The sequence below is a fragment of the Cervus canadensis genome, chromosome 3, assembly GCF_019320065.1.
Source record: "Cervus canadensis isolate Bull #8, Minnesota chromosome 3, ASM1932006v1, whole genome shotgun sequence".
Classification (NCBI taxonomy): Eukaryota; Metazoa; Chordata; class Mammalia; order Artiodactyla; family Cervidae; genus Cervus; species Cervus canadensis.
Window position 1 is genome coordinate 110,102,145 of NC_057388.1, and position 25,107 is coordinate 110,127,251.

The 25,107-nt window shown below is 46.0% G+C and overlaps 1 protein-coding gene across 2 annotated transcripts in view; it reads left to right on the forward strand.

Annotated features, from left to right (window-relative positions):
- UBE3C (ubiquitin protein ligase E3C) overlaps positions 1–25,107 on the forward strand; it is a 115,881-nt gene that overhangs the window by 46,419 nt on the left and 44,355 nt on the right. The window contains exons 10-16 of one of the 2 annotated variants that reach the window (XM_043463991.1): positions 1,747–1,934; positions 9,114–9,200; positions 13,086–13,243; positions 13,396–13,628; positions 23,522–23,626; positions 24,702–24,789; positions 24,973–25,070. In XM_043463991.1, the coding sequence (XP_043319926.1) occupies positions 1,747–1,934; positions 9,114–9,200; positions 13,086–13,243; positions 13,396–13,628; positions 23,522–23,626; positions 24,702–24,789; positions 24,973–25,070 (957 nt within the window). The remainder of the gene's footprint in view (positions 1–1,746; positions 1,935–9,113; positions 9,201–13,085; positions 13,244–13,395; positions 13,629–23,521; positions 23,627–24,701; positions 24,790–24,972; positions 25,071–25,107) is intronic. The other variant, XM_043463992.1, reaches the window with a different exon arrangement.

Here is a 25,107-nt window from a genome sequence, read left to right on the forward strand (position 1 = left end):
CCTTCTAGAGACTCTGTGACATTTAAATATTATCTGTGTAGGCATACCTCGTTTTATTATACTTCTCAGATACTCTGTTTTTTTATACGTTAAAGGTTTTTGGCAATTTGTGTTGTCAGATGATGGTGAGCATTTTTAGCAATAAAACATTTTTAAATTAAGGTAGGTGCATTGTTTTATTAGACATTGCCATCACATTATGCACTTAATAGGCTACAATAGTGAATAAACACAATTTTCACATGCACTGGTAAACCAGGAAGTTCATATGACTCACTTTATTTCGATGTTCGCTTTGTTGTGGTGATCTGGAGCCACCCCTGAACTATCTCCACTGTGTGCTGCTACACAATATAATTTGTCCCTAAGTGGTGAAAAAGGAGAATGAGAAAGCTGGCTTAAAACATTCAAAAAACAAAGATCATGGCACCCGGTCCCATCACTTCATGGCAAATACATGGGGAAAAAGTGGAAACAGTGACAGATTTTACTTTCCTGGGCTCCAAAATCACTGCAGACAGTGACTGCAGCCATGAAATTAAGACACTTGCTCCTTGGAAGGAAAGCTGTGACAAACATAGACAGCGTGTTGAAGAGCAGAGACACCAGTTTGTTGACAAGGGTCTGCTAGTCAAAGCTACTGGTTTTTCAAGTAGTCATATACAGATGTGAGAGTTGGACCATAAAGAAGGCTGAGTGCTAAAGAATTGATGCTTTTGAACTGTGATGTTGGAAAAGACTCTTGAGAGTTCCTTGGACAACAAGGAGATGAAACCAGTTATTCCTAAAGGAAATCAGTCCTGAATATTCATTAAAGGACTGATGCTGAAGCTGAAGCTCCAACACTTTGGAAGAACTGACTCATTGGAAAAGACCCTGATGCTAGGAAAGATTGAAGGCAAAAGGAGAAGGGGACGACAGAGGATGAGATGGTTGGATGGCATCACCAACTGAATGGACATGAGTTTGAGCAAACTCTGGGAGATAGTGAAAGACAGGGAAGCCTGACGTGCTGCAGTCCATGGGGTCGCAGAGTCAGACATGACTGAGTGAACAGCAACAGCAAAGTGAAGATACATATGTATGAAATACATCCCTCATACAGGGTTTTATTTGGTACATTGTTACAGATTACATGAATTACGTTCATCCAGCTTTCCAAAGAGTACAGTCAGCAATACCCAGAACTGTGTATATAGTCATATTTTATTTACTCATATATATGTATGTATATGTGCATACACATATGAGAAAAGTATATCTTTCGTTAACAGATAGGTAAACTTCATTGAGTATTAGCTCAGATTTTAGTCAGTGTATCAGATATTCTAGAGAAGATACAAAATGACAGGTTTATATATTTCTTTTTTTTTAAGTTTTTAAATATTTGCTTAAAGTGTGATATCTCAAGTAATTTAAAGTGGAAATTTTGCCAGATGATAATCCATGTTCACACAGGTGTGCTTAGTCTAGAGCAGTCTGAACACTGTGGAGTGAGCCTGCGGTCAGTGTGAGGACTGCAAGCTCCGTCAGTCCCCCGGCAGCAGCTGCGTGCCCGTGTCCCCACTCTGCAGGCAGAGGGGCCCACCGCAGGGGGTGCCTTCGGGTCTGCAGGGGACAGGGGAAGCCTTCGGAGCCCAACTTAGAGACGCTGATGTTGTTGGTTGCGATGCCTATAACCTTCAGATAACGCCTCTCTGATCTCTGCCAGGACGTGGCTAACTGAGCCGCCCCTCTGCCTTTCAGGAGGACGGGCGGCTGTCGGTGCTTTACATCGCCGAGGAGTGTCTGAAGAAGCTGGACACGAAGCAGCAGACCAACACGCTGCTGAGCCTGGTGTGGAGGGACTCGGCCAGCGAGGAGGCCTTCACGCTGATGGCGGCCATCTGCCACACGCTCATGGTGCAGCACCGCGTCATGGTGCCCCGGGCCAGGCGAGTGCTGCGGCCCTGGCCTCGGGGCCTCGGGCTCCCTTCCCTGTGGGGGCGCAGGCCTGCCCCGGGCCCCTGTGAGGGAGCCCGCTTTTCTCTGCGGGCTGTGTCATGGCTCGGCCCGTCAGATTGCCCGTGACGGTTGACTGTGGTACCTGAGGGATGGACTGAACATGAAGTTTACATGTGGCCGGTGGATGTGACGGTGGCTTTCGGCTCCCCTCTCCCTGCGCTCTGAGTGGTAGCTGAGCGGTTGCCTGGACTGCAGCAGACGCGTGCTCAGGGCAGGACGTGGGAGTGGACGCGGGTGTGGCGGGGCCACCGCAGCTGGGGGCCACCCGCTGCGGGCGCGTGGGGAGTGCGTCCCTGGCGGCCCGGCAGAGCCCCTCCTCTTGGGAAGTGCTGCTGCTTTGGCTCGGAAAGCGTCCTTTGACATGAACGGTGTGCAGGGAACACCCGGCCGCCTGCCCGCCTGTAAACGGTCGTGCAGCCAGCTCATTAGGTGCCGTCTTGGCTCGCTGGTGTTTAATGGTGTCTGGGGAAGTGAGGCACAGTGAGGCAGTGAGCCCTGGCTAAGCTGATGAGCTCACTGTGGGCTAATTGCGTCAGAGCAGATGTGAGATCTGAGGACCTGCAGCCTAAGCAAGCCGCTGCTTTTATTGGAGGTCAAAGTCCATTGCTCTGGGCAGTAATGACTGAACTTAATGTATCACTGCCCTGGCCTGAGGTTTACTAGGGAACCCCTTCCAAAAGGTGTTTAATGGGAGAGGAGCTTCATACGTAGCCTGGATTTTATGAGTACAACACCTGTTTCCTCTAAGAGCGTACTCTAGGAATTTTATTTGTGGTTTAAATATATTAGGTTCTGAGTATTTAGAGTGTTTTTCATAGCTCGTAAAAGAGCAAATAGGCTTATTTTGGCTGTTGTGGATGCTAACTGCTCTCAGCTTTTTACGAAGGTATTTAAAAGGTGATTAGTGAAGTCTAGGCTGGTAACTCACTCTCAGCTCCTCCCAGGCTCCTAGTAGTGCCTAAATTTCAGGGCTGGGATTTGTGGCTTTAGCTTCTGTTTAACATTGGTCGTCAGGAAGTCTGAAGGAATTTGGAGGCCCTTTCTACATTGATATGGGAAGCTTTCTAAGATACACGTTTAAGTGAAAAAAAGAAGTTTCAGAACAATGAGTATTAATGTTTTGTGTCTTAAAGGTGGGAAAAGGTAGAATGTGTATTTGCATAAAGAAACCTGGAAGCATTCACAAGAAATTCATAGATGAGATTAATCATATGTCTGGTTTTGTGGGGGTCGGGGTGGGGGCGAGGAGAGTGGATTTTGAACTGTATACTTTTTAACAGGGTTTTGGGTTTTGAATTATGTGAATTATTTTAATTTTTAAAGATGAGGTAGTTAATGAACCTCAATCTTTTATGAAAGTCTGTCGATCTTACCATTGAACTTGGAAATGTGAATACATTTTTTAATTTAAAAATTGTTTTTCTCTTGAAAAACATACTCACTAACTTTGAATGTGAGTGGGCGTTCATTTGTTGTGCTGGGGGCGGGGAGAAGGCCGGCTCTCTCCCAGTGTCTCGCGAACTGAGCCTCGCACATATACCTCGCAGCCACGGAGGACAGCGGCTGGCAGGCGCTCAGCCTTGCCCTGGCCAGCTCTCCTCTGGCTTCTCGGGCAGGGGTCTGGTGTGTTAGCGGTGGGTTCATGCTGCTGGGGGCCGTCCGCGGTGCATGAGGGCACCCCGTGCGGTGGTGGGACTCTGAGCCCCGTCTCCCTCTCCACCATGCCCCCGTCCTTGGAGCCGGTGTGTGTGTTGCCTGACAGACGCAGGGCTCGCCTGAGTCTCCCTTTGCTCCTGGGCTGCTCCTGCTCACTGCCTTCTGCAGGTTCCTCTTGGTCTCTGTTTCCGTGTTTCTTCAGCCTTCACCCTCTCCTTGTGTTCATTTTCTTAGTTCCTTTCTGCTGCTCTGGGTGGGTTCTCTGGGGGTCTTGTCCACGCTTTCCCAAGCCCCAGACTCGACTTCAGGCCCTTCCCTGGGGCCATCGTCTCCTTCCACAGTGCCTGAGGTGGAGCTCAGCATCTTCTGTAAAACCTGGGGGTCACGCTGGGGCTGCAGTGTCCTGAGGGTGGCCACTAGTGAAGCGTGGCCCCTCCGCATCCCCGGGCACACCAGCCGAGTTGCAGGTGCTCACTGATTGTGTGCAGCGGGCAGTTGCCATTTCGGGCAGCCCCACGCGGACCGGCTCCCCATCACAGACGCTGGGTGGGCAGTGCTGCCCGGGCGTTCAGGCTGAGAGTCACACCTGTCTCCGTGATTCCTTGTGTGCATTCAGTCCCCGTGGTGTGTGAGGGCTGTCAACTTCGTGTCACGTGTTACCAGACTGAATCGTCAGAATACAACCCTCGCTATTCCGTTGTCTTGCTTAAACATCTACTGGTGAATCCTTTTGTTCAGGAAAACTCCCCATTCCTTTGCTGACTGTGGCGCGGTGTCCTTTCCTAAGGCAGTGTTGCTTACCTCTCCAACTGTGTTTCTCGCTGTGGAAGACTCTGTCCCTGCCTCAGCCAGGCTTCATTACTTTCGTTTTGTTGCTTTTCTCTGTACCTCCCAGGTGTTTCACACCTCTCCCCTTGGCCTGCGCTAGTGTCTGTCCAAAGAGCACTTGCCGCCTCCCTGTGTCTTCCTGGCTGCCTTGTCCATCAGAGCCCTGCAGAGGTTGTCACCTTTCAGAAACCCTCCTGGTTTATATCTTGAGATTTCACCTGTGGTTAGAGCTCCCAGTGAAATTTTCATTTTACCGTAGGGTCTCCCTTTTAGAGAGCTGATTTTAAGGAGTTTGGGTTTATACTTAAGGTGGGCAGAAGAGCATATTCTTGGGGGCTCTTTTGTTTCATTAACATCTAAAGACTTTGAAATGGAATTTTAAAGATAATGTTTTAAGGGTCATGGCCTCCCTGGTAGCTCAGTGGTAAGGATATCTGCCTGTAATTTGGGAGACTTGGGTTCGATCCCTGAGTCGGGAAGATCCCCTGGAGAAGGAAATGGCAACCCACTCCAGTATTCTTGCCTGGAGAATCCCATGGATGGAGGAGCCTGGTAGGCTACAGTCCATGGGGTCACAAAGGGTCGGACACGACTGAGCGACCAACACTTTAAGGATCAGAAAGGTTGATGTGACCATTCTCCTCTGGTTTTCTTGTTTATAAATCATAAGCCATTAGAATTAGTTTTATTGTATCCTGTGCTTAATTTTTCTACCAGAAATTAGAACGAGCCAGCCTAATTGTGTCTTACGTTATTAATCACTGATTTAGGCAGTTGTGTGCACTATTTCCTTGTCTGTTCTCTAAACACTACTAATGTGGTTATGGATACTCTTTAGCTCTTGATTATAGAATCATATTTTTAATAATTGAGTTAGAATGATTATGCAAATGACTTCAGAGGAGAAGAATACAAATTTGTGTTTCGTGTATGTTCCAGAAGTAGTCTACACTGTTCATGTGTTTGTAAACAAATTTTTATAGGATTTAGAACCAATACCGAGAATGTACCTACAGAGGGAAACAATTTTTTGAGGGGTGGCTGTGATTTCATGTTTACTTTTATTATCAATGGTATTTTCAATATAAACGATAGATTTAAGGAGCTGTTTGATTATTGTTATAACTTGTTACAAAGATCAGATAAAATTTGTGAGCTTTTTAACATTTCAGTACACAATGATTTTATTGTCTATCTTGAACTCATATTTAGATTATAAATGAATTGGCAGCAGTTACTGTTGGAAATACCAAATTAATAAACTAGGCCTGCTTTAGTCAAATTTAGGAATATAATTTATGTGCGTTTTGAAACATCTTATAATTTTCTAAATGATTTTGACTGACATTTCACAGGAAATACAAGTAAACTTGGAAAAGCATACACAAAGCCTATTTAAAAGTTTTTTTGTTTTTAAGTTTCCTTGTAAGAAAAGCAAGGGAAGGGATTATCCAAGAAGTTATGTAAAAGGTAACAGTGGTGCTTCTGCTGTCTCTCTTTAAACTGCAGTAGGAGTACATTTCTTCAGTCTGTTCATCTTGAGTGGAAACTTTGAAGGAGCCTTGTCATCAGGGAGAGGGAGCTGTCTGTTTAGACTGTTGTGGTGTTGGTGCTGGGACGTTAACGGAGCACAGTTCTATGTCGAAGCTGATCTTCTGTCCTTAGTTCCCGGTTTGTCTGTGAAGGAAAGATGTTTTATCAGGTTGCCTCAAACTGAAATTCATCTTAAAACTTTTATTATCATTCAGGAAATTGGAGTTTATTTTTATCTTGCATTATCTCACAGATGAAATTTATATATGTATTTTCATATTGATTTTGCCAAAAAAGCGATCGTTTGAGCAGGAAGACACAAAGATCATGTTTGCGCCTGTGGCTGCAGGAGTGGGCTGGTCCTTGGGCGGCTGGCCTGCCATGCTTCTCTCACCTGTGACGCCCTTACACACGGGAGGTCTCTGAGAACGCCTTGCTGTCGTGACCTTTACTGCCTGTGTGTGAGCAGGAGTCTTCCACTGCATTCTCTTTCATAACTTAAATCGTCCTTGCAGACAGACCGCTCTGAATTTATGACCTGGGTTGGAAATGTTGCCCTTTACTAATTAACTCATAGCGTTGTCTCGGCTAAATAAAGCTTGATGCGTAGTTTTAACTATATCCCAGTGTATGTAAAGCATATGTCACTTCCTCACCTTTTAGCAGTCAAGTCCCAAATAACATTAACTTATAGAAAAAGGTTTAATAATTTGTGTTTTTATTGCCTATTGAGTGATTAATTTAGAAATTGTTTCAGAATGTTGACTTGAAGTATAACTTTTGAAATGCGTGTGTGTACTCATGTGGAAAGATGTTAATACAACCTTGGGTGAAAGGCTGTGTTAGAGGAGGGTGTGTTGGGAGAACCCACTTTTGTCTGCTGCTGTCCGTGTGTCTGGGTGATTGACTCCGAGATACTAACTCTGACTACTTCTGGGAAGATGGGTGAAAGGCTGCGGAAGGCCTTGTCTCTCGTGTTGCTGCTATTAAGAAGAAAGAATAGAGGACGTGCCTCCTTACAGCAGTCGTTCCTGGGATCTCTGAGGAGCTAAGACATCATATCAGTGAAGTTATACTAGATAGTACATTCTTTCACAGAGACCTCAGTTTCTTGATTAAAGACAAATAAGGCAAGCAGAACCACCTTGAATTCTTTTATGTTGAAAGTTCATGGTTTTCATAGCTTTGTTTCTCTTGTTTTCCACGGTTTGTTTAATTGATCTCCTATTGTGTTCTTTCCATTTTTCATTATTCCAGTAATTCTTATTTTTTAATTTCTCAACTGAATAAAGTAGTGTAGTGCCAATACCATTTGTAAGTATGTACTCAGGACAGGTATAACTCACTTTTGTAGACTCATCATATTTTTAAGCTGGAAGAGACCTTATCCTTGGTGTGGTCGGATCCCCTCATTCTCTGATGAAAACATTGCTCTGGGCCACATGACACTTGAAGAGTGGTTGGGCTGAATGATCTTTCTAGCCTGAGACTCACGATTCTAGGTACATTTCACATAGTCTTTCATGCTTCCAGTAGTTTTTAAATGATTATCTTTTTTTTAGATGCACTTATTTTTGGCAGCGCTGGGTCTTCGCTGCTGTGAGAGGGCTTCCTCTCTCTTGTGATCTTGGTTGTGGTGCTGGGCTTCTCACTGTGGCAGCTTCTCTCGTCACGGAGCCCGGGCTGTCGGCCTGCAGGCTCAGGACTTGTGGCCCTCGGGCTTTGTTATGGGATCTTCCCAGACCAGGGCTCGAACCTGTGTCCCCTGCGTTGGCGGGTGAATTCTTACCCACTGGACCACCAGGGACACACAGTGATTATGCTTTTAATGTCATGCAGACATCTCAAAAGGCACCATGCTAAAATAGGATTGGATTGTTAAAAACCGGTACTCTATAACCCCTATTGTATACTTAGGAAATGCTACTGCTGAGGAGTATATCTGATGTTTTTGACTGAATGCAGGAAAATAACCAACTTGAGACTTGAAGAGTGATTTATTTATCTAAACCCCATTCATTTCTCTTCTACTACGGGCATTTAAACTAATACACTCTTGGCAAAGTTCAATCTGTTAAAATACTTTATTACACTCAGAACAGTATTTACAGCAACTGGAAATGAACTCGGTAGAGAATTGTGGATACACATTACATGGTGCTTTTATTTAGATCATCCTGTTACTCTTAATGGCCGGCCTGAGGAAACCCCAGGGCTGGTGGCCTCACTGTTGAGGAGTTAGGGCAGCCTCTGCTGGCTCCTCAGGAGCCTTCGGGATGCTGCTTGCTCCGTACAAGCTTGCTTGACAACTTGGGTCCAACACCATCTCAGAGATCTTTTCCACCCTGAAAATCCGTTTAAGACTAGATGATATGTACGTTTTCAAAATACAGAATTTTGACTGTCTTCATCCTTAAGTTTTGGTACCAGGCTCATTCCTCGTGCGTTCTCTAACTCCACCATGAAGGTTTGAAATTTAATTTCTGAGTCCTGCCTGTCTAAAAATGTGACTGGAAATTAAATCCTATTACAAAAATGCAGTATACTAAGTTAAGCTGATTTAAAATTAAACATGGTTACCCACAAAGCTCCTTAGTCTTTTGATATTCTATAGGAGGGGTTTTTAAAGCCTTTAAAATACATTTTTACATTTAAATTAATTTTGACATGTTAGCATTAAAAAACACGTTTGCACATTTTTGTGTGCTTGTTTTAAAGGTAGGGCATTAAAATCAGTTGCTAGATGTTAACGTGTATTAGTAATATTAATGATAGATAGTACTGCAATGTATTACTGTATTGTGATATGTCCTGAGGGGCGGCACACTCAGGTGTGCATTTGAAGGGCACGCCCAGCTCTCTCTGGGGTCGGTCTCATGGGCGCAGCTCGGGGCCGGCTTGGTGCTGTAGCAGTGTAGACAGGGCCCCAGCAGTCGGGGTGCTCGGGGTGTTCTCAGCTGTGGGGGGCAGCCCGCCGTGGGAGGTGTCGGTGCAGTTGTGCGTTGTCTTCTGTTTGTCACTTTTCTCTTTTTGAAGAAATGTATTGAAGGACGACTTGCTAACTCTTACTTGTTTTCCCCGTTCCTCTTTAGGCTTCTCTACAGCTTAGCCTTCAATGCCAGGTTTCTGAGACATCTCTGGTTTCTCATCTCCTCCATGACGACGCAGATGATCACAGGGTAGGTGCTACACGGGCTGACACGTTGGGCTTAAGGACGTGGGCGCGGCCACCAAGGAAGAAGCACTGTGAGGAGGTGTTTTAAGTACTGCTTATGCCACCTTATCTCATTAGGGAAAAAGTCTAGATGGTCTCAGTTTCACAAAACGGAAAAATTAATTTCTAATCTGTGTATATTATTAAGTGTATGGCTTTATCTGAGGGTAAATTTGTTTTAAAAATCATAAGTTGGAACTTCCCTGGGGTCTGGTGGTCCAGACTCTGAGCTTCCACTGTAGGTGGTGCAGGTGGGATCCCTGGTCAGGGAACTAAGACCCTGATGCTGCATGGTGTGGCCACAAAAAAAAAAAATCCTAGTCATTTTTCGGAAACGAGAAACTCGACATTTCTTTGCTCCATATGTCTTTTCTATGCTTTTGGTAGTGAAAATACAGACCTGAAGCAAATTTACCAGCATTACAAACATTAAAACATATAAAATATTATAAAAATTGGTTTCTAAACCTCTTTGTTGAAATAATTTGATTTTTATACATGAAGCCTTGTGTAACTTGCAGGCTAGAACCTTTAAAGTATGTATTTACTGAATGTGTGTAATATGTCAAGAATTCATTCGATTCTCAGAAACCCTTCATGGTAGGCAGACGGAAGCCGCTGCCGTGCTGAATTTCTCTGTTAGGGCTCCGTCCTCTGTGGGGTAGTGTGAGCACAAGTGTGAGCTCAGTTCTCGGAGACCTGGCTTCCCAGACGCACTTGCCTGCGGTGGTCACTGCCAGAGGTCCCGCCTGCAGCCGCCAGCCTGCCTCCCCCAGCTGCAGGACAGGCCTTTGGCAGGAAGGGACCCGAGACAGGAAGCCGTGTTGGAGTCTGGGGTGCCTGGCACTGCGCTCTGTGACCGCCGCCCGCGCCGTGCTCTCTGGGTTGGAGCTTGTCGGTGTGGAGGGTGGGAGAGCGCCTGTGGGCGGGCCCCCGCCGGCCCTGTGCCAGGAAGCCTCCGAGAGGGACTGGCAGGTGCTCGTAGCAGAGGCTGAGGTGCTTTCATGTGATTTTAGCGCATCTTTGTGAGTGGGGGGTTCTGAGTGGCCACGCTGCAGCTGGTGGAACTCGGAGCGGCGAGGCCCTGCACCCCAGAGCAGCAGCAGGGACGTGGGAGAAGTGGGTGCCGGTCCAGAGCACGTCTTCTGTGTCCTTTCATTTTCAAATTACAGCAAGCGGCCTCTGGTTTCCTTGTGTTTGTGTGTTTCAGCCACTGGTGGCTGTGCCCACCTTGGCGTTGGTGAGCGACAGATTTGTTTAGGTAAGAGAGCCTGGGGATCACTGGGGCAGGAAGTTGCCATCGCCCTGCAGGTGTCTTAGCAACAGAAACCCCATCCCCACCGTGCCTGCTGACGGCCTGCCTGCTGACTGCCTGTTTGTTCCCGGCATTGGTCTCCCACGGGGGAGGGAGCCACACTGTGTGCAAGTGTTGCCGTCAAGGCAGTGTTGATTGTATTAAATTATTAGCATCATAAGTCAGCGAAGTTACACACATTTTAAAAAACTCATTATTTCTTAGAAAGCCCATTTGAGAATGTTTCTTTTTACTTGTATGATTTATTCAAGTCCCACAAGAAACTTACAGTGTATTTTAACACCTTCCTAGTGTGTGTCTCATCATGTTTATTATCAGAATAAATGAAGGTAAAGTGCCTTATTCCCCTGAAAACAGCACGAAGGGTATTTTGAAAGTAGTTTGGCAGCAGGGCTTACACAGCTGGGACTCCTGAGCTTTGGCAAGCACGAGGCTAATCGGGAGCGTGTCCCGGTGTGGACTCCTGGTCCCCACCTGCCTTGGTCTTGGAGCGCACCAGCTCCTCGGTGGTTGGGGTGCAGGTGCAGCTGAGGGGGCCAAAACCTAGCCTGTCACGGTCCTGTGCGGCAAGGCTTTCCTGTCATTGTAGTAAATTATGGACTTTTTATTTGCACAAGGAGATCAAACCAGTCAGTCCTAGAAGAAATCAACCCTGAATATTCATTGGAAGGACGGATGCTGAAGCTGAAGCTCCAATACTTTGGCCACCTGATGCAAAGAGCTAACTCATTGTAATAGACCCTGATGCTGGAAACATTTGAGGGCAGGAGCAGAAGGGGATGACAGAGGATGAGATGATTGGATGGCATCCCCAACTCAATGGACATGAGTTTGCCAAGCTCCTGGAGATAGTGAAGGACAGGGAAGCCTGGTGTGCTGCAGTCCATGGGGTCGAAAAGAGTTGGACACGACTGAGCAACAAGTCTTTGAGATGGACCTGTTTTCAGAGAAATATTTGAGTCGGTGTTAATGGCAGAAAGAATGGTCAGCAGAGAGTCGAGAGACAATATTCATGTCCGTCCTGGTTGGTTAAGACCACAGGCACATAACTGACCCTTCTTGCCAGTCAACTTTCTGTTCAGATGAACTGACCTCATGGGGGTTAAAGAGAACAAGTGAACTAACGTTGAATGCTTGCCCCCCATCTTGTTTTCGGGAAGCAGTGTAAGAGTTTTGTGCATCCTGGCACATGAGTGCATGGCGGGCGATGAGGATTTCAAGTGCGAGTGTTGTCAACAGGGGCACAGCTAAGCAGTTGAATCATACGTTTAGATTCAGGAAATGCTCTGTCCACTGGCAGCCGGTCAGCCCGACTTGTCCCGTGTTCCCCTCAGTATCGTCTGTCGGCATTTACAGTTTTTGTGCTTCTGCAGTTAGTGACGAGGGAGCTAAAAGATAGAAACCATTGGCTTCCCTCACTCAGCAGAACAAGCGGCATGACGCCTTTTCTCCTCTGCCCTGTAGGCGGCACAGGACTGGGCTGGGTGGGTGACTCGGCGGTGGGGGCGGGGGCCCCTCGCTCTCGGGGCCCGGCCTTGCTCAGGGCGCACCGCCTTTTCCTCGTGGGCCTGGGGCCCGAGGCGAGGGGGACTGGGGCAGGGGGCAGGGTGGCTGTGCTGGTCCCTCTGTGCGTGTGCTCTCGCTGCGCTTTCTCTGTGGGTTCCCTCGGCGGGGTGCTCTGCGCCGAGCACCGCTGCATGTCTGGGCTGTGTTTCCGCCCAGCCGGGCCCCTGTGTGAGCGCTGGAGCGGGCCTGCTGGAGGCCTGGGGATGGTGGCAGCGCTGGCGGCGGGCCAGCCCCTGGAGAGCCGCTCCTCGCCTCCTCGACGAGGAGTGGCTGCGTGGGACTGAGGCCCGAGGAGAGGCGGGACGGGGCAGGTGACAGCCGGCTGGCCCGGGACTGGGTGGGTGTGAGCTGAAGGCCGGGGAAGCTGTGTAAGCCAGTGTCCGTGGGGGAAGGGGGAGCGCCCCAGCTCTCAGGAGGGAAGGGGCAGCCCACCTAGAGCTGCCCCGGGCCATGGGTCTGACCCTACCAGGGAGCGCAGTTGCAGGTCAGGTGAGTGGAGGCGCGGCCCAGGACTGACGGGGCGACGGTCTGCAGCTTCGTCTCTGGGAACTGCCTCCCGTGTTCTCAGTCTAAGCGCCTGGACACACTTTTCCTGAGATCAGAGCCGTCTGCCTCTGTAGAGGAGACGGGGTTCAGCAGAAGAAGCAGAGTGTGTGTCCTGAGGAGTGCTGCCGCAGACGCTAACTGCCCTTCCAGGGACCCTTGGGGCCTCAGCTCACTCTCAAACAGCTAGCTCTATCCGGTGGAGAATCACAGCAGGGACATTAATAAAGAGTGGGGGCTTGGTGTCCTGTTCTTTAATTTACGTTATTTCTTAACCTGTGTTGTTAGAGTGACTTTGCCTCCCCTCTCGGTCTTTGAATTGCTAATGCAAAGGTTATTTTCCCTGATTATATTTGTCTGATGTCATGTCTTAATTTGTTCCCAAACTCAGCCATTGTGTTTTTTTCTCCTTTCTCCCAATTCAAGGTCTATGGTACCATTGCTTCAGGTGATATCAAGGGGCTCACCTATGTCTTTTGAAGATTCTAGTAGAATCATCCCACTCTTTTACCTGTTTAGCTCCTTGTTCAGTCACTCACTGATTTCCATACATGACAATGAATTCTTCGGAGACCCCATAGAAGGTGAGAATTCTGAGCAATCCACTTTTTGCGGACCTCATGCTGTGTCCATTTCCATAGATGATAGGAAAGTTTTAAGCCTTTTAAGTCTTTGTGTGTGTAAGAGATGGGAAGGGGAGCCCAAATATAATAGGAAATTGGATTATGTTTTTCAGTTGTAGGTCAAAGACAATCGTCAATGATGCCTTTTACTTTAGAAGAGCTGGTAGTGTTGTCTCGATGCCTTCGCGATGCGTGCTTAGGGATCATCAAACTGGCATACCCAGAGACAAAGCCAGAAGTTCGAGAAGAATATATCACCGCCTTTCAAAGTATTGGAGCAACTACCAGTTCTGAAATGCAGCAGTGTATACAGATGGAGCAGAAGCGATGGATTCAGTTATTTAAGGTAATGAGTGTATGAATATTTTTGTTTACTGAGGTAAAATAATGTACAGATTTTTTTTTTTTTTTTGATGACTCCTTTTAGAAGACTAGAGTTACAGGTTTGTTTCCGGCTTGATTGTTAATTTGCAAAACTTGTAAGAAGAGTCTTTTTCATTTTATATTTGTCTCCTTTTAAAGCCTTGTTTTTACATTGTTAAATATATCTTTTATAATGACAAGGTGATGTATAATTAAAAATTTTTTTTATTTTTCACTAAAAGATCTCTTATGAGTTTTACTTATTTAATCTTAAGAAATTGATTAACAAAGGTGGAATAAGATCATTTAATGCAAGTTGAATATAAGTTATTTTAAAATACCTTCATTTTTAACCGTGCAGAAAGAGAAGTTATGAGTTACTGTGGCTGAATTGTTGGCAAGAAACCACCACCACTGAGAGAATACAACTACTGGGGTAGAAAAAAAGAAAAGAAAAAGGGTGCTTGACTTCCCATGAAATTTCTGCAGCAAACACATCTCGTCAGCTAAAATCGCTCATTAAAGGAGTGAGAGCAGAAGAAATGCATTTTCCAAATTGAATGCTAGATTTACAGTCCGTTTAGTACCAGCGACCTCTCGCACACTAATGTTCAGTTGGAGTCATCAGCTGTCCCTTCAGGTCTTTTATCACTGCTTTTGTCAAGCTATCTATTTAATTGAAAGAAGTTAATTGAATGAAAATGATCAACTAAGCTTGTATTAATATTGCTAATGGAACTTTCTTCTTGGCCATGTTTGGAGAAAGATGTCAAGCTAGACTTTAGGAAAGGCCCATTAATGCTTGCACTTAACCTGATGGGCTAATTAAGGACTGCTTATTCATCCTGCGAGCCCACGATGGGCTCTGTGCAGCCCGTTCTGCCTGGTTTTACAACACATTTCACTTCTGAGCACAAGCATTAGTAGCAGTGAGAGTAACTGATAATGTTTTGATTGCACTGAATACAGTACTAATGCATCATTGAATTTATAATATGTGCAGATTGATGTGATATATATTTGAACAATTTATTTTAATTACCTGTCTCTATATTCCTAAGTAAACTTTTAAGGTCACATGTTGAGCCCTTAATATATCCTTGCTTAAAGACTAACACTTTTGCATCTTTTCTGAGTTAAAAATAAGCTATGTCACCCATTTAAAACTTGTAATTCTTGTGTAAGCTTTTCCTGGATGTGGCTGTTAATGGTAGCATATGTTTTTCTTTGAAGGATCTAATTAAACTCTGGGATCTTTGTTAGTAAAACTTTCCATTATGCATGTTATCAGGTTTTGTGTACAGTATCAGATAAGTTCATTATTTTATAGCACCTATTCACAGTTTTGTAATTTTCATAAACCAGGCTTATCTTTAGCACCCAGAACCTTCTGGATTTAATTATGCTGTATTAAGATGTTTTTCCCCGGTCCTGCTTTATTTTGCATAAGCATTAAGTGAAAATTTTGTAGTGAACTTGTTCTTAGGCCTCAAAATGGTTCATTACTACTTTATTAAGGATTGCAGGGTTTTTGTTTTAAAAATTAGCGTGAACGTTCACCTTTCTGAAACAGGGTTGTCTTTAGGTTTCAAATTGAGTTATGAAGATCTGAATTTAGAGCAGACTTGTTTGAAGACAAGTTTTTGAATAAGATTCCTCTTCTTTGTAAAGATTTTGTTGTTGTTCTTCCTGCTGTTGAACTAAGCCCACCCTCCACCCCCACCCCCTGCAAAAAAAAGAAAAAAATCAAAGCACGGTCTTTGAACAGATTCAGCTGATATTAGTTATTTTCTTTTAAGAATTTAAGTCTCAGTGGTTGCTGTCTCAGACAGCATTCTGAGGACTTTACCGGGACCAGTCCACGCGAGCGGTAGTTCTGTGAGGAGGGCTCTGTGGGGTCCCGTCTTACCGACAGGGACACACAGCCTGGGGCTGGGGAGCCAGCATGCCACTGTGCTGCTCCTCTCCACCGCCCCCTGGGAAGTGTGCAGATGAAAGTTTAGTGTTTTCTGTATGTTTCAGTGTCGCATTGAGGTGAAGAATTCAAGGAATAGAATCCACCAAAGAAAGCAGTAGCATTTTGCAGTGATTGCCTGCATTCTGCTGATTTTGACAGAGCTGCACATGAGGAGACCTGGCTCCTCCAGCCACCAGTCGTTTTCATTTTTTAGCTCCTGATGGTCCTCCCAGACCGGTTTCCGAGAGGGTCTCTGTGGGCTGGTCACAGAACAGACTTCTAAGTGGATGGAGTCATCCTTCTCTGTCACTGTAGGAACTGAGGTCAGTTCTGAGCCCTGCACTGACACTGCTAAAAGAGTTTGTGCGTTTATCAAGCTTATCAGCTCCTCTCCGAGTGTAATTTGCAGCTGTAACTGCGTCAGGCCCGGGAGGCGGCAGGAACCCTGGTGGATGTGCTTTGGTGAGCAGCTGCCAGGCTGCGCTTGGGTTCCTCCTTGGGGGGAAGGTGCGCAGAGGGGTGGCAGGGGATGAGCTTTCTCCTACTGGTGGCTGGTTTGGATTTTTCAGTGTCAAAAACACTCCTTGAAAAGTGAAAACAGAAAACCAGAGCAGTGCCCTAGCTGTGATTGAACCGCGCTACCGTTATCCATCAGTGTTGACCAGTGAGGCAGGTCGAGGCTTCCTCCAAAGTGGCCGAGCTGCCTGCCATGTCTTTCTCTGTCTCTGAAAGTTTTTTTTGGCTTTGGTTTTGCCTACTCAATAAAGTGGATACCTTATGAAGTAATTTTGTAGTGTTCTAAACATGCTGGAGAATGCTGATAACTAACGGCTCTATAAAATTAGGTTACATCGACAGTAGGAATCCATATCAAATACTTAAGGACTTTTATAGACTGGGGTATCATTACTGTCAGTTATTTTAAACACCTACGGTGTTTATCCCAGGAACCCTTGTGCTGCCCTGTGCTGGGGAACCATGAATGAAATCAAACAGAGTCCCTGTTCTTTGAGCATCACTACACAAGGAAAGAGACTCAGCAGCAAAGCTAAGAGCATGCAGGACAGGCACAGAACTGCTGAAGTCATTCTGAGCTTAGGATTACAAGGGGGAAAATCATTCTGGCCTTCTGTGAGAGAATAATCTTAGAGCTGGTACTTTACTGGTTTTTCTTGTACTTCCTTTTCACATACTCTTCATTGGGAAATCGAAATATGAAAAACGGTTTATTATATATTAATCACATCACACATGTACCACAGTTAGGTTCCCATAAGTTATGTGCCTTGTCCTGGTGTTTGTTTTAAAGTTTTAAGGCAATTACCTAAGATAATTTGATCTTAAATTACATTTAAGATCAAAAGATTATTACAGGTACCTTTGCAATTTTGGAATATATATGCTTTTCTTTGGTTGCACTAATAAAGTTAAATGTCAGTGGTCTCCACTCAGAAATGTCATAGTTGAGCATTCATAGCTGTAAGTTCTCATCAGATACATTATTTATGTGTGTGAATTTTCTTATATGATGTAAAATATGTAATGCTTAAGACTATTTCCCTAAGGTCATTAGTCAAGATTTTCTTGTGATCTTGATAGCCAGTGGACTTTCAAACATACAGTAATCTTTGAAACAGTGCTTGTTAAATTAAAACCTTGAGCTTGGACAGTGGTCAGGTGTGACTTCTATGAGACATCTGTGTGTCTCTAACCAGTTCTCTGCTTGGTCTTTTAACATTGGGTTTAAGGGAAACCTGCTCCTGGGTGTCACTGTTTGGTTTCCCAGCTCCCTAACAAGGGAGTGGCCCCAGGGCCCTCAGCAGTGACAGCACAGAGTCCTGGCCCCCAGACCACCCGGGAGTGCCTTTGTTTTTAATTTCAGTGGCAAGTAATCAGACACGTAACAGTTTAGTGCATTTCTGAATATTTGCTTAAATTGTCTTGGTAGTTCTCAAGTGTTTATTTAAGGTTTAGCTCCAGTGCGGAAGAGTACGATGTGGGAGCTGAGTAAAACGCACGGCATAAACACAAAAAGACACTTTTATAACTGCTAAAAGTCTGCTAAAACTGTGTGTTGAGCTGGTACATCTTAGTCATCCTGGTGTTTGCTTGCTTGTTATCTTTGTTCATATTTTGTAACACACTGGTTCTCGGGTCTTACTGTCTCAGGATCTCCTCAGGATCGGTTGACAGCTGTTGACTGGAGTTAGAGTTGCTGCTGGTGGTGCCTTTTGCGGGTGCTCGTCAGCCGGAGGCTCCAGGCCGGGGTGCAGTCAGTCCCCATGGGGCAGGCGTCAGTGACCTCGTATCTCAGTGTGCAGACTTGCACCCCAGTGACTGAAGCCCTGTTTAAATCTAAAACCTTACCAGTCTCTCGGTGTCCATACTGTCTTCTGTAGTAGGCATATCTGCGCCAGGCAGTCTAATAAAATTAACTGAGAGGAAAACTGTCTTTTTATCTCAGCACGGGGTGTGTGTTGATCCAGTTTAAAACTGTTACTCCAGTCTTCATTGCCTTTGACACTCTTTCATCACTTCATGTGGTTTTTTAATGGTTACTTCTGTGAGCTTTGGTTTTCCAGTACTAAATATTTCTAGCAGCTTGTGGTACTAAAAATGAATGTACAGAAAGGGAATATGTTTAAAGGTGTTTTGAAATCACAGAATTTGAGTTGTGTCTGACTCTTTGCAACCCCATGGACTGCACCACACCAGGCCTCCCTGTCCATCACCATCTCCCGGAGCTTGCTCAAACTCATGTCCATTGAGTTGGTGATGCCATCCAACCATCTCATCCTCTGTCGTCCCCTTCTCCTCCTGCCCTCAGTCTTTCCCAGCTTCAGGGTCTTTTCCAGTGAGTTGGCTGTTCACATCAGGTGGCCAGAGTATTGGAGCTTCAGCTTTAGCATTAGTCCTCCCAATGAATATTCAGGGTTGGTTTCATTTCGAATGGACTGGTTGGATCTCCTTGCAGTCCAAGGGATTCTCAAGAGTCTTCTCCAGCACAATTCGAAAGCATCAGTTCTTCAGCCCTCAGCCTTCATTATGGTCCAACTCTCACATCCATACATGACTACTAGAAAAATCATAGCTTTGACTGTATGGCTTTGTAGGCAAAGTAATGTCTCTGCTTTTTAATACACTGTCTAGGTTTGTCATAACTTTTCTTCCAAGGAGCAAACATATTTTAATTTCATGGCTGCAGTCACCATCCACAGTGATTTTGGAGGCCAGGAAAATAAAATGCATTGCTGTTTCCACTTTTTCCCCCATCTATTTGCCATGAAGTGATGGGACCAGATGCCATGATCTTCGTTGTCGAATGTTGAGTTTTAAGCCAGCTTTTCACTCTCCTCTTTCTCCCTCTTCAAGAGGCTCGCTATTTAGTTCCTCTTCGCTTTTTGTCATTAGAGTGGTATCATCTGCATATCTAAAGTTGTTATTTTTCCCGGCAGTCTTCCAGCCCGGCATTTCACATGATGTACTCTGCATATAAGTTAAATAAGCAGGGTGACAATATACATCCTTGATGTACTTGTTTCTCAATTTTGAACAAGTCCATTGTTTCATGTTCAGTTCTAACTGTTGCTTCTTGACCTGCTTACAGGTTTCTTCGGAGGCAGGTAAGGTGGTCTGGTATTCTTATCTCTTAAGAATATTCCATAGTTGTGATCCACACAGTCAGAGGCTTTAGCGTACTCAGTGAAGCAGATGTAGATGTTTTTCTGGATTCTCTTGCTTTATCTGATCCAACAGATGTTGGCAATTTGATCTCTAGTTCCTCTGCCTTTTTAAAATCCAGCTTGTACATCTGGAATTTCTCAGTTCATGTACTGTTGAGGCCTAGTTTGAGCTTTACTTTGCTAGCACATGGGCTTCCATGGTGGCTCAGTGGTAAAAAAATCCGCCTGCAATGCAGGAGACCTGAATTCAGCCCCTGGGTTGGATGGATCCCCTGGAGAAGGGAATGGTAACCACTCCAGTATTCTTGCCTGGAGAGTTCCGTGGACAGAAGAGCCTTGCAGGCTACAGTCCATGGGGTAACAGAGAGTCGGACAGCATTGAGTGACTAGCACTTTGCTGTCACGTGAAATCAGTGCAATTGTCCGGTAGTTTGAACATTCTTTGGCATTGCCTTTCTTTGGGATTGGAATGAAAACTGACCTTTTCCTGTCCTGTGGCCACTGTGGTGTTTTCCAAATTTGCTGGCATATTGAGTGCAGCACTTTCAGAGCATCATCTTTTAGGATTTCAAATAGCTCACCTGATATTCCATCACCTCCACTAGCTTTGTTCGTAGTGATGCTTCCTAATGCCCACTTGACTTCACACTCCAGGATGTCTGGCTCTAGGTAAGTGATCACACACACCGTCGTGGTTATCCAGGTCAATAAGATTTTTTTTGTGTAGTTCTTCTGTGTACTCTTGCCACCTTTTCTTAACATCTTCTACTTCTATTAGGTCCTTTCTGTTTCTGTCCTTTATTGTGCCCATCTTTGCATGAAATGTTCCCTTGGTATCTCTAATTTTCTTGAAGAGATCTCTAGTCTTGCCCAATCTATTGTTCTCCTCAGTTTCTTTACATTGTTAACTTCAGAAGGCTTTCTTATCGTCTTGCTGTTTGGAACTCTGCTGTTTGGAACTTGCTGTTTGGATTCAGGTGGGTTTCTCTTTCTCCTTTGCCTTTCACTGCTCTTTTCTCAGCTGTTTGTAAGGCCTCCTCAGACAACTGCATTGCCTTCTTGGTTTGTTTTCTTTGGGGGTGGTCTTGGTCAGCGCTTCCTATATACAGTGTTACAGACTTCTGTCCATAGTTCCTCAGGCACTCTGTCTGCCAGATCCAGTCATTTGAATCTATTTGTCACCTCCGCTGTATAATCATCGGGGGTTTGATTTAGGCCACACTGTAATGACTAGTGGTTTTCCCTACTTTTTCAATTTAAGTCTGAATTTTGCCATAAGGAGCTGATGAGCTGAGCCACAGTCAGCTCCAGGTCTTGTTTTTGCTGACTGTATAGAGCTTCTCCATTTTTTTTTTTTTTTTTTTTTGAGCTTCTCCATTTGTATCTGTGAAGACTATAATCAATCTGATTTTGGTATTGACCCTCTGGATCCAGTTAAATTTTCACGGTTTCTTAAAGTTTGTATTTTTCTCTACAACTTAGAAAAAATAGTTTAAATAAAGGACAAAAATGTTCTTAGGAGATATGACATTTCTAAAATATTTTGGGGATTAGTCCAGGGCTCATGTTGCCAAATATAATACATAAAAATACGTGTTACCTAGTTAAATTTGGATTTCAGATAAACAGCAAATGCATTTTGGATACAAGTATATCCTGTGTGATATTTGGGGTACATTTATACTTTTTAAAAACCTGTATTTGGGATACCGTTTGAATAGAGCACTGTTTAGAAGAGAGTTACACTAAGAACTTTATTTGATGTTTATCTGAGAGCGTTACCAGCTGTGCTGTGTTCTCCGTGGCGTCTTCAAGTCTTGTTTTCTGAGCGCTTTCAGATGCGCTTTTCCCAGTGGCTTCTGCCACCCCTTCCTCGCTGGCGCTCAGGCCCAACTCACCCTGTGCCTTGTCCTTCCTCCTTTCTCCCCTCTGCCATGCCCACCTTTCCCTTTCCTTTAGTTTTTAAAAGGGTTGAGGTGTGTATTTTCTTTGGGCTGTGCTGGTCTTCGTTGCCGTGGGGCTGTTCTTGAGCCGTGGGAGCGGGGCTGCTCCCCAGTGGCCGCGACACGCTCCTCGTGGCGGTGGCTTCTCCAGTGCAGCACGGGCTCTCGGGCTCCGGGGCTGCGGCTCCCGGAGCTAGCTGCTCCAGAGCACGTGGGATCTTCCTGAATGAGGGATCAAGCCCGGGTCTCCTGCACTGGCAGGCGGATTCTTGACCACTGAGCCTCCAGGCCAGCCTTCTTTCCTTTATTTTTGAAAGTGGATCAGTGATACCAGGATAGGACATTTTTTGTTACTTCTTTTTCATCTTTAGAATATGAAAGTACGGAAGGGAATACCTGTATTGAAAGTGTATGTTCAGTTTCACAGCAATTTAAAGTAAATTATGGCATTAATTAGCTCTGAAGAGTTGAATCGTGTTTGCCACCTCTGGAACAGAAACATCCTCGGCAGGAGGGGTTGGCTGGTGTTGAGCGCCAGGAGGTGGAGGACAGCTCGTCTCCTGGGGTCAGGCGGCTGTGATCACTCTGCAGAGCGCCGTCTCCAGCTGTGCTGTGCGGAGGAGTCAGGACGCGGGCGGGTGCGGGGCGGGGTGCGTGGGAGCCGCAGGTGAACTGGGGCCTGTGAACAAACACAGTAACTGTCAGAAGGCACGGCTTTTGTCGACAGTGGTGGGTGGTGGGTAAGTTTCAGCACAATAGCTGTTAAACCTGAATTTACTTAAAATACCAGTGTGGGTGTATAAAAGGAGAGAGACGTGTCATGTTCATCATACCCAGGGATCCTGCTTCTGTCCCACTGTTGGAAGAGCACTCAAAACGTACCTCACTGAGATGTTACCCTTTCCCATGAAGAGCAAAACGGAGACACCCAGGAGTCAGGTACATTAGGTCAGCGGCCAGGCTTTGCTTGGGACCAGCAGTTAGCCAGGTGGAACCGAGCGCTGGGCTCTTCCCAGTCCACTTCAGCCGCGCTTAATCCCAGTCATCAAACAGTGCATGTGTGTGGCCTAGCCCCGCGCAGACGCCGTGGCTGCGGGTGGAGGATGACCAGCTCTCACTGCCCACCTGTGCTGGCTCCTTGCCGTGGCGTCTTAGTAGGCTTTAAGATGCCGTGCGGTGGGTGTCACAGCGAAGCTGACAGCATACGCCCACCAGTGTAAGAGCTGTGTTCTAGATCTTGAGCAGTTTTCACTGGTGTCGTTCCGCCTGGATGGCCAATCTGCTCAGGTGTTACTTTTTCTCTTTCCTGGTTATATGATCCAGCTGGAGTCTGTGTCATGGAGGCCCGAGATAGCAACCCCCTCTCTCCCACTTTGGTTGGACGCAGAATGACATTTCCTAATTCTTTGTTCAGATTGTGTTTTACTGAGTTAGAGGCAGTGTGTACAGAAGCCTGGCTGACTATCAGAAAACGGAGTCAGAGTCACTAAGTACATAGCGGTTGCAGGATCAGCTCCTGCTTGTAAAGGCCTTGGTCTTGTAAAGACACTTTGGTCTCCCAGTTTTGTGTTGGTTTATCTTTGTTTACTGCAAAACACATTTCTGTTTAGTGTGTAACTTCGTGTCTTTTGAAGCCCGACAGTACTGTTAGATATCTTTAATCATCCATCACAGGATTTACCACTGTCAATCATTGGGTGCCAACTGCTTTTCTAGGCAGGCAGTCGCCTTCTGTTTCGGGGGCTCATGGCAGGGTTCTGTTTACCGAGGGGCTGATGTTCCCAGCAGTGCGGGTCTGGGCTGGGATAGCGGGTGGCGTGGGGTAACCAGAGCGTGCGGGAAGGCTTTCTGAAGGAGGATCGGCTGGGGTTGTGTGGAATTCGGGGGGACATAGACGAACTCCAGAGGCTTCCGTTCGGTAGATACTGAAAATGTCTCTGGAAGATGTACAAGGTGCATCTAGGACACTGCCCCCCTCTTCCCACCAGCACCCTCAAACAGAGTGTTTTTCAGAAAAAACTACTGCCTCCCTTGTAGTTTTTAAAAAGTCAACCCTTGCACAGGTTTGTGTCATTTTCTCTCTTTGTTGGTGGGTACTTGACCACTTTGTACATAAGTTTCCTCCTGTGGTCACAGTGAGACGCTCTCACGTGAGTGGGTTTGCCGTTGGTCTAGCGGCCCCTCACGGAGGGCCCCCATCCCGGGCGCTGAGGGAAGCTGTGCATGCCTCTGCCTCTGTGGTGTGCGGGTGTCCCCGGGCTGCCTGCGTGACCTGGTCCTGTTCCCCCCTCAGGTCATCACCAACCTGGTGAAGATGCTGAAGTCCAGGGACACACGGAGGAACTTCTGCCCCCCCAATCACTGGCTGTCAGAGCAAGAGGATATTAAAGCAGATAAGGTATTCCTGGAAGATCTTTTACATATTCTTCATTAAACTTACTTTTTCAGCTTGTATATTTTCTGAGAAGAATAAATCTTTTGAAGTTGTTTATTTTGTAATTAATATTAACAGTAAACTTGTTGCTGACTCTCAGATCACATAAGAGAACGCATAACAGTGTCTCTGGCTTACACATGCATCCTGCATTTGTTGTTAATCCTAATTTGCTCTAAACCACAAAGTGTATTGACGTGTAATGGTTTTTGGGGGGGGGGGTTGAAAAACTTTTTCTTTTATTGTATCAATATATTTTTAGTATTAATACTTAAAAGAGATGGAACTTATTTATGATTTTCTAAAGGGACGGAGACAAATGTGAATATTACTGAGATCTAGATGTAAAGTAAATTCAGTAGTGTAACATATTCTGAAATAATGAAAATAACATTACCAAAGGACTCGGGGTGTTTTCATTTTTGTTTGTCAGGAAAACACATGACTGGATTTCATCTTAGAATCTTGGGGCTGGGGGCAGAGAGTGACTAAAGTATAGAAGCATAACTACAGAAATGTTAAAGAAAAGAAATATCAGGAGTGTTTTAGAAGCATTGCTTTGTCCGCATGCATGCTGCATCTTTGCATTAAGCGTGTGGCGCCCAGCCCTGCCCACGGCCCAGGCTGAGGAGCTGCGGCTGGTCCTGTAGCAGTGAGGGCCTCGGGCCCGTGGGCGTTTCTGACAGGGTCAGATGGAGGGGATCTGCGAGACGGTGGGTTAATACTCTACCAGCCTTATTTGGCTACTCATTCACACAACTTCTTTTAATCATGAGAACATGAATATTTGGTAATGGTAATAAACTGCTAGTTTTTAAGGGTGATATGGCTTCTTTGTGAAGCGATCATTGTGTGGTGATTCACTATGTCCAGATATTACATGTTGTTGATTAGAGCAAGTGGAGAGTTCCCTGGAGTGTATTTAGGAAGCATAACTGCAGTGTGAAAGTGTAGAGGGTGGCCCGCGTGGGAAGGTCCTCTGGGAAGGCGCGGGCGGGACTGAGATCGGGCAGGCGCTGAGCAGGCTGTGGCCCCACAGGTCACCCAGCTCTACGTCCCGGCGTCCAGGAGCGCGTGGCGGTTCCGGCGCATGGGGAGGATCGGGCCCCTGCGGTCCACGCTGGACGGTGAGTGCTCTGCGGGCTCCCGGCCTGTGGTTTCTGACCTCGGTCGTAGCAGGAAAGCGCCTTGTGCCCAGGTGGCCAGCCCCACCCCGCCCTTGGCAGCCCCAGTAGTACCCCCTGCCTCACAGAGCGCAGCCCCGAGTCTGGAGGGGACGGGCGGCCTCACAGGGCGTTCTCTGCTTGCAGTAGGTCTGGAGTCCCCGCCGCTGTCCGTGTCCGAGGAGAGGCAGCTTGCCATCCTGACCCAGCTGCCCTTTGTGGTTCCGTTTGAGGAGCGGGTGAAGGTATGCAGTTGGTTCTTTGCCGATTGACTCAGTGGGC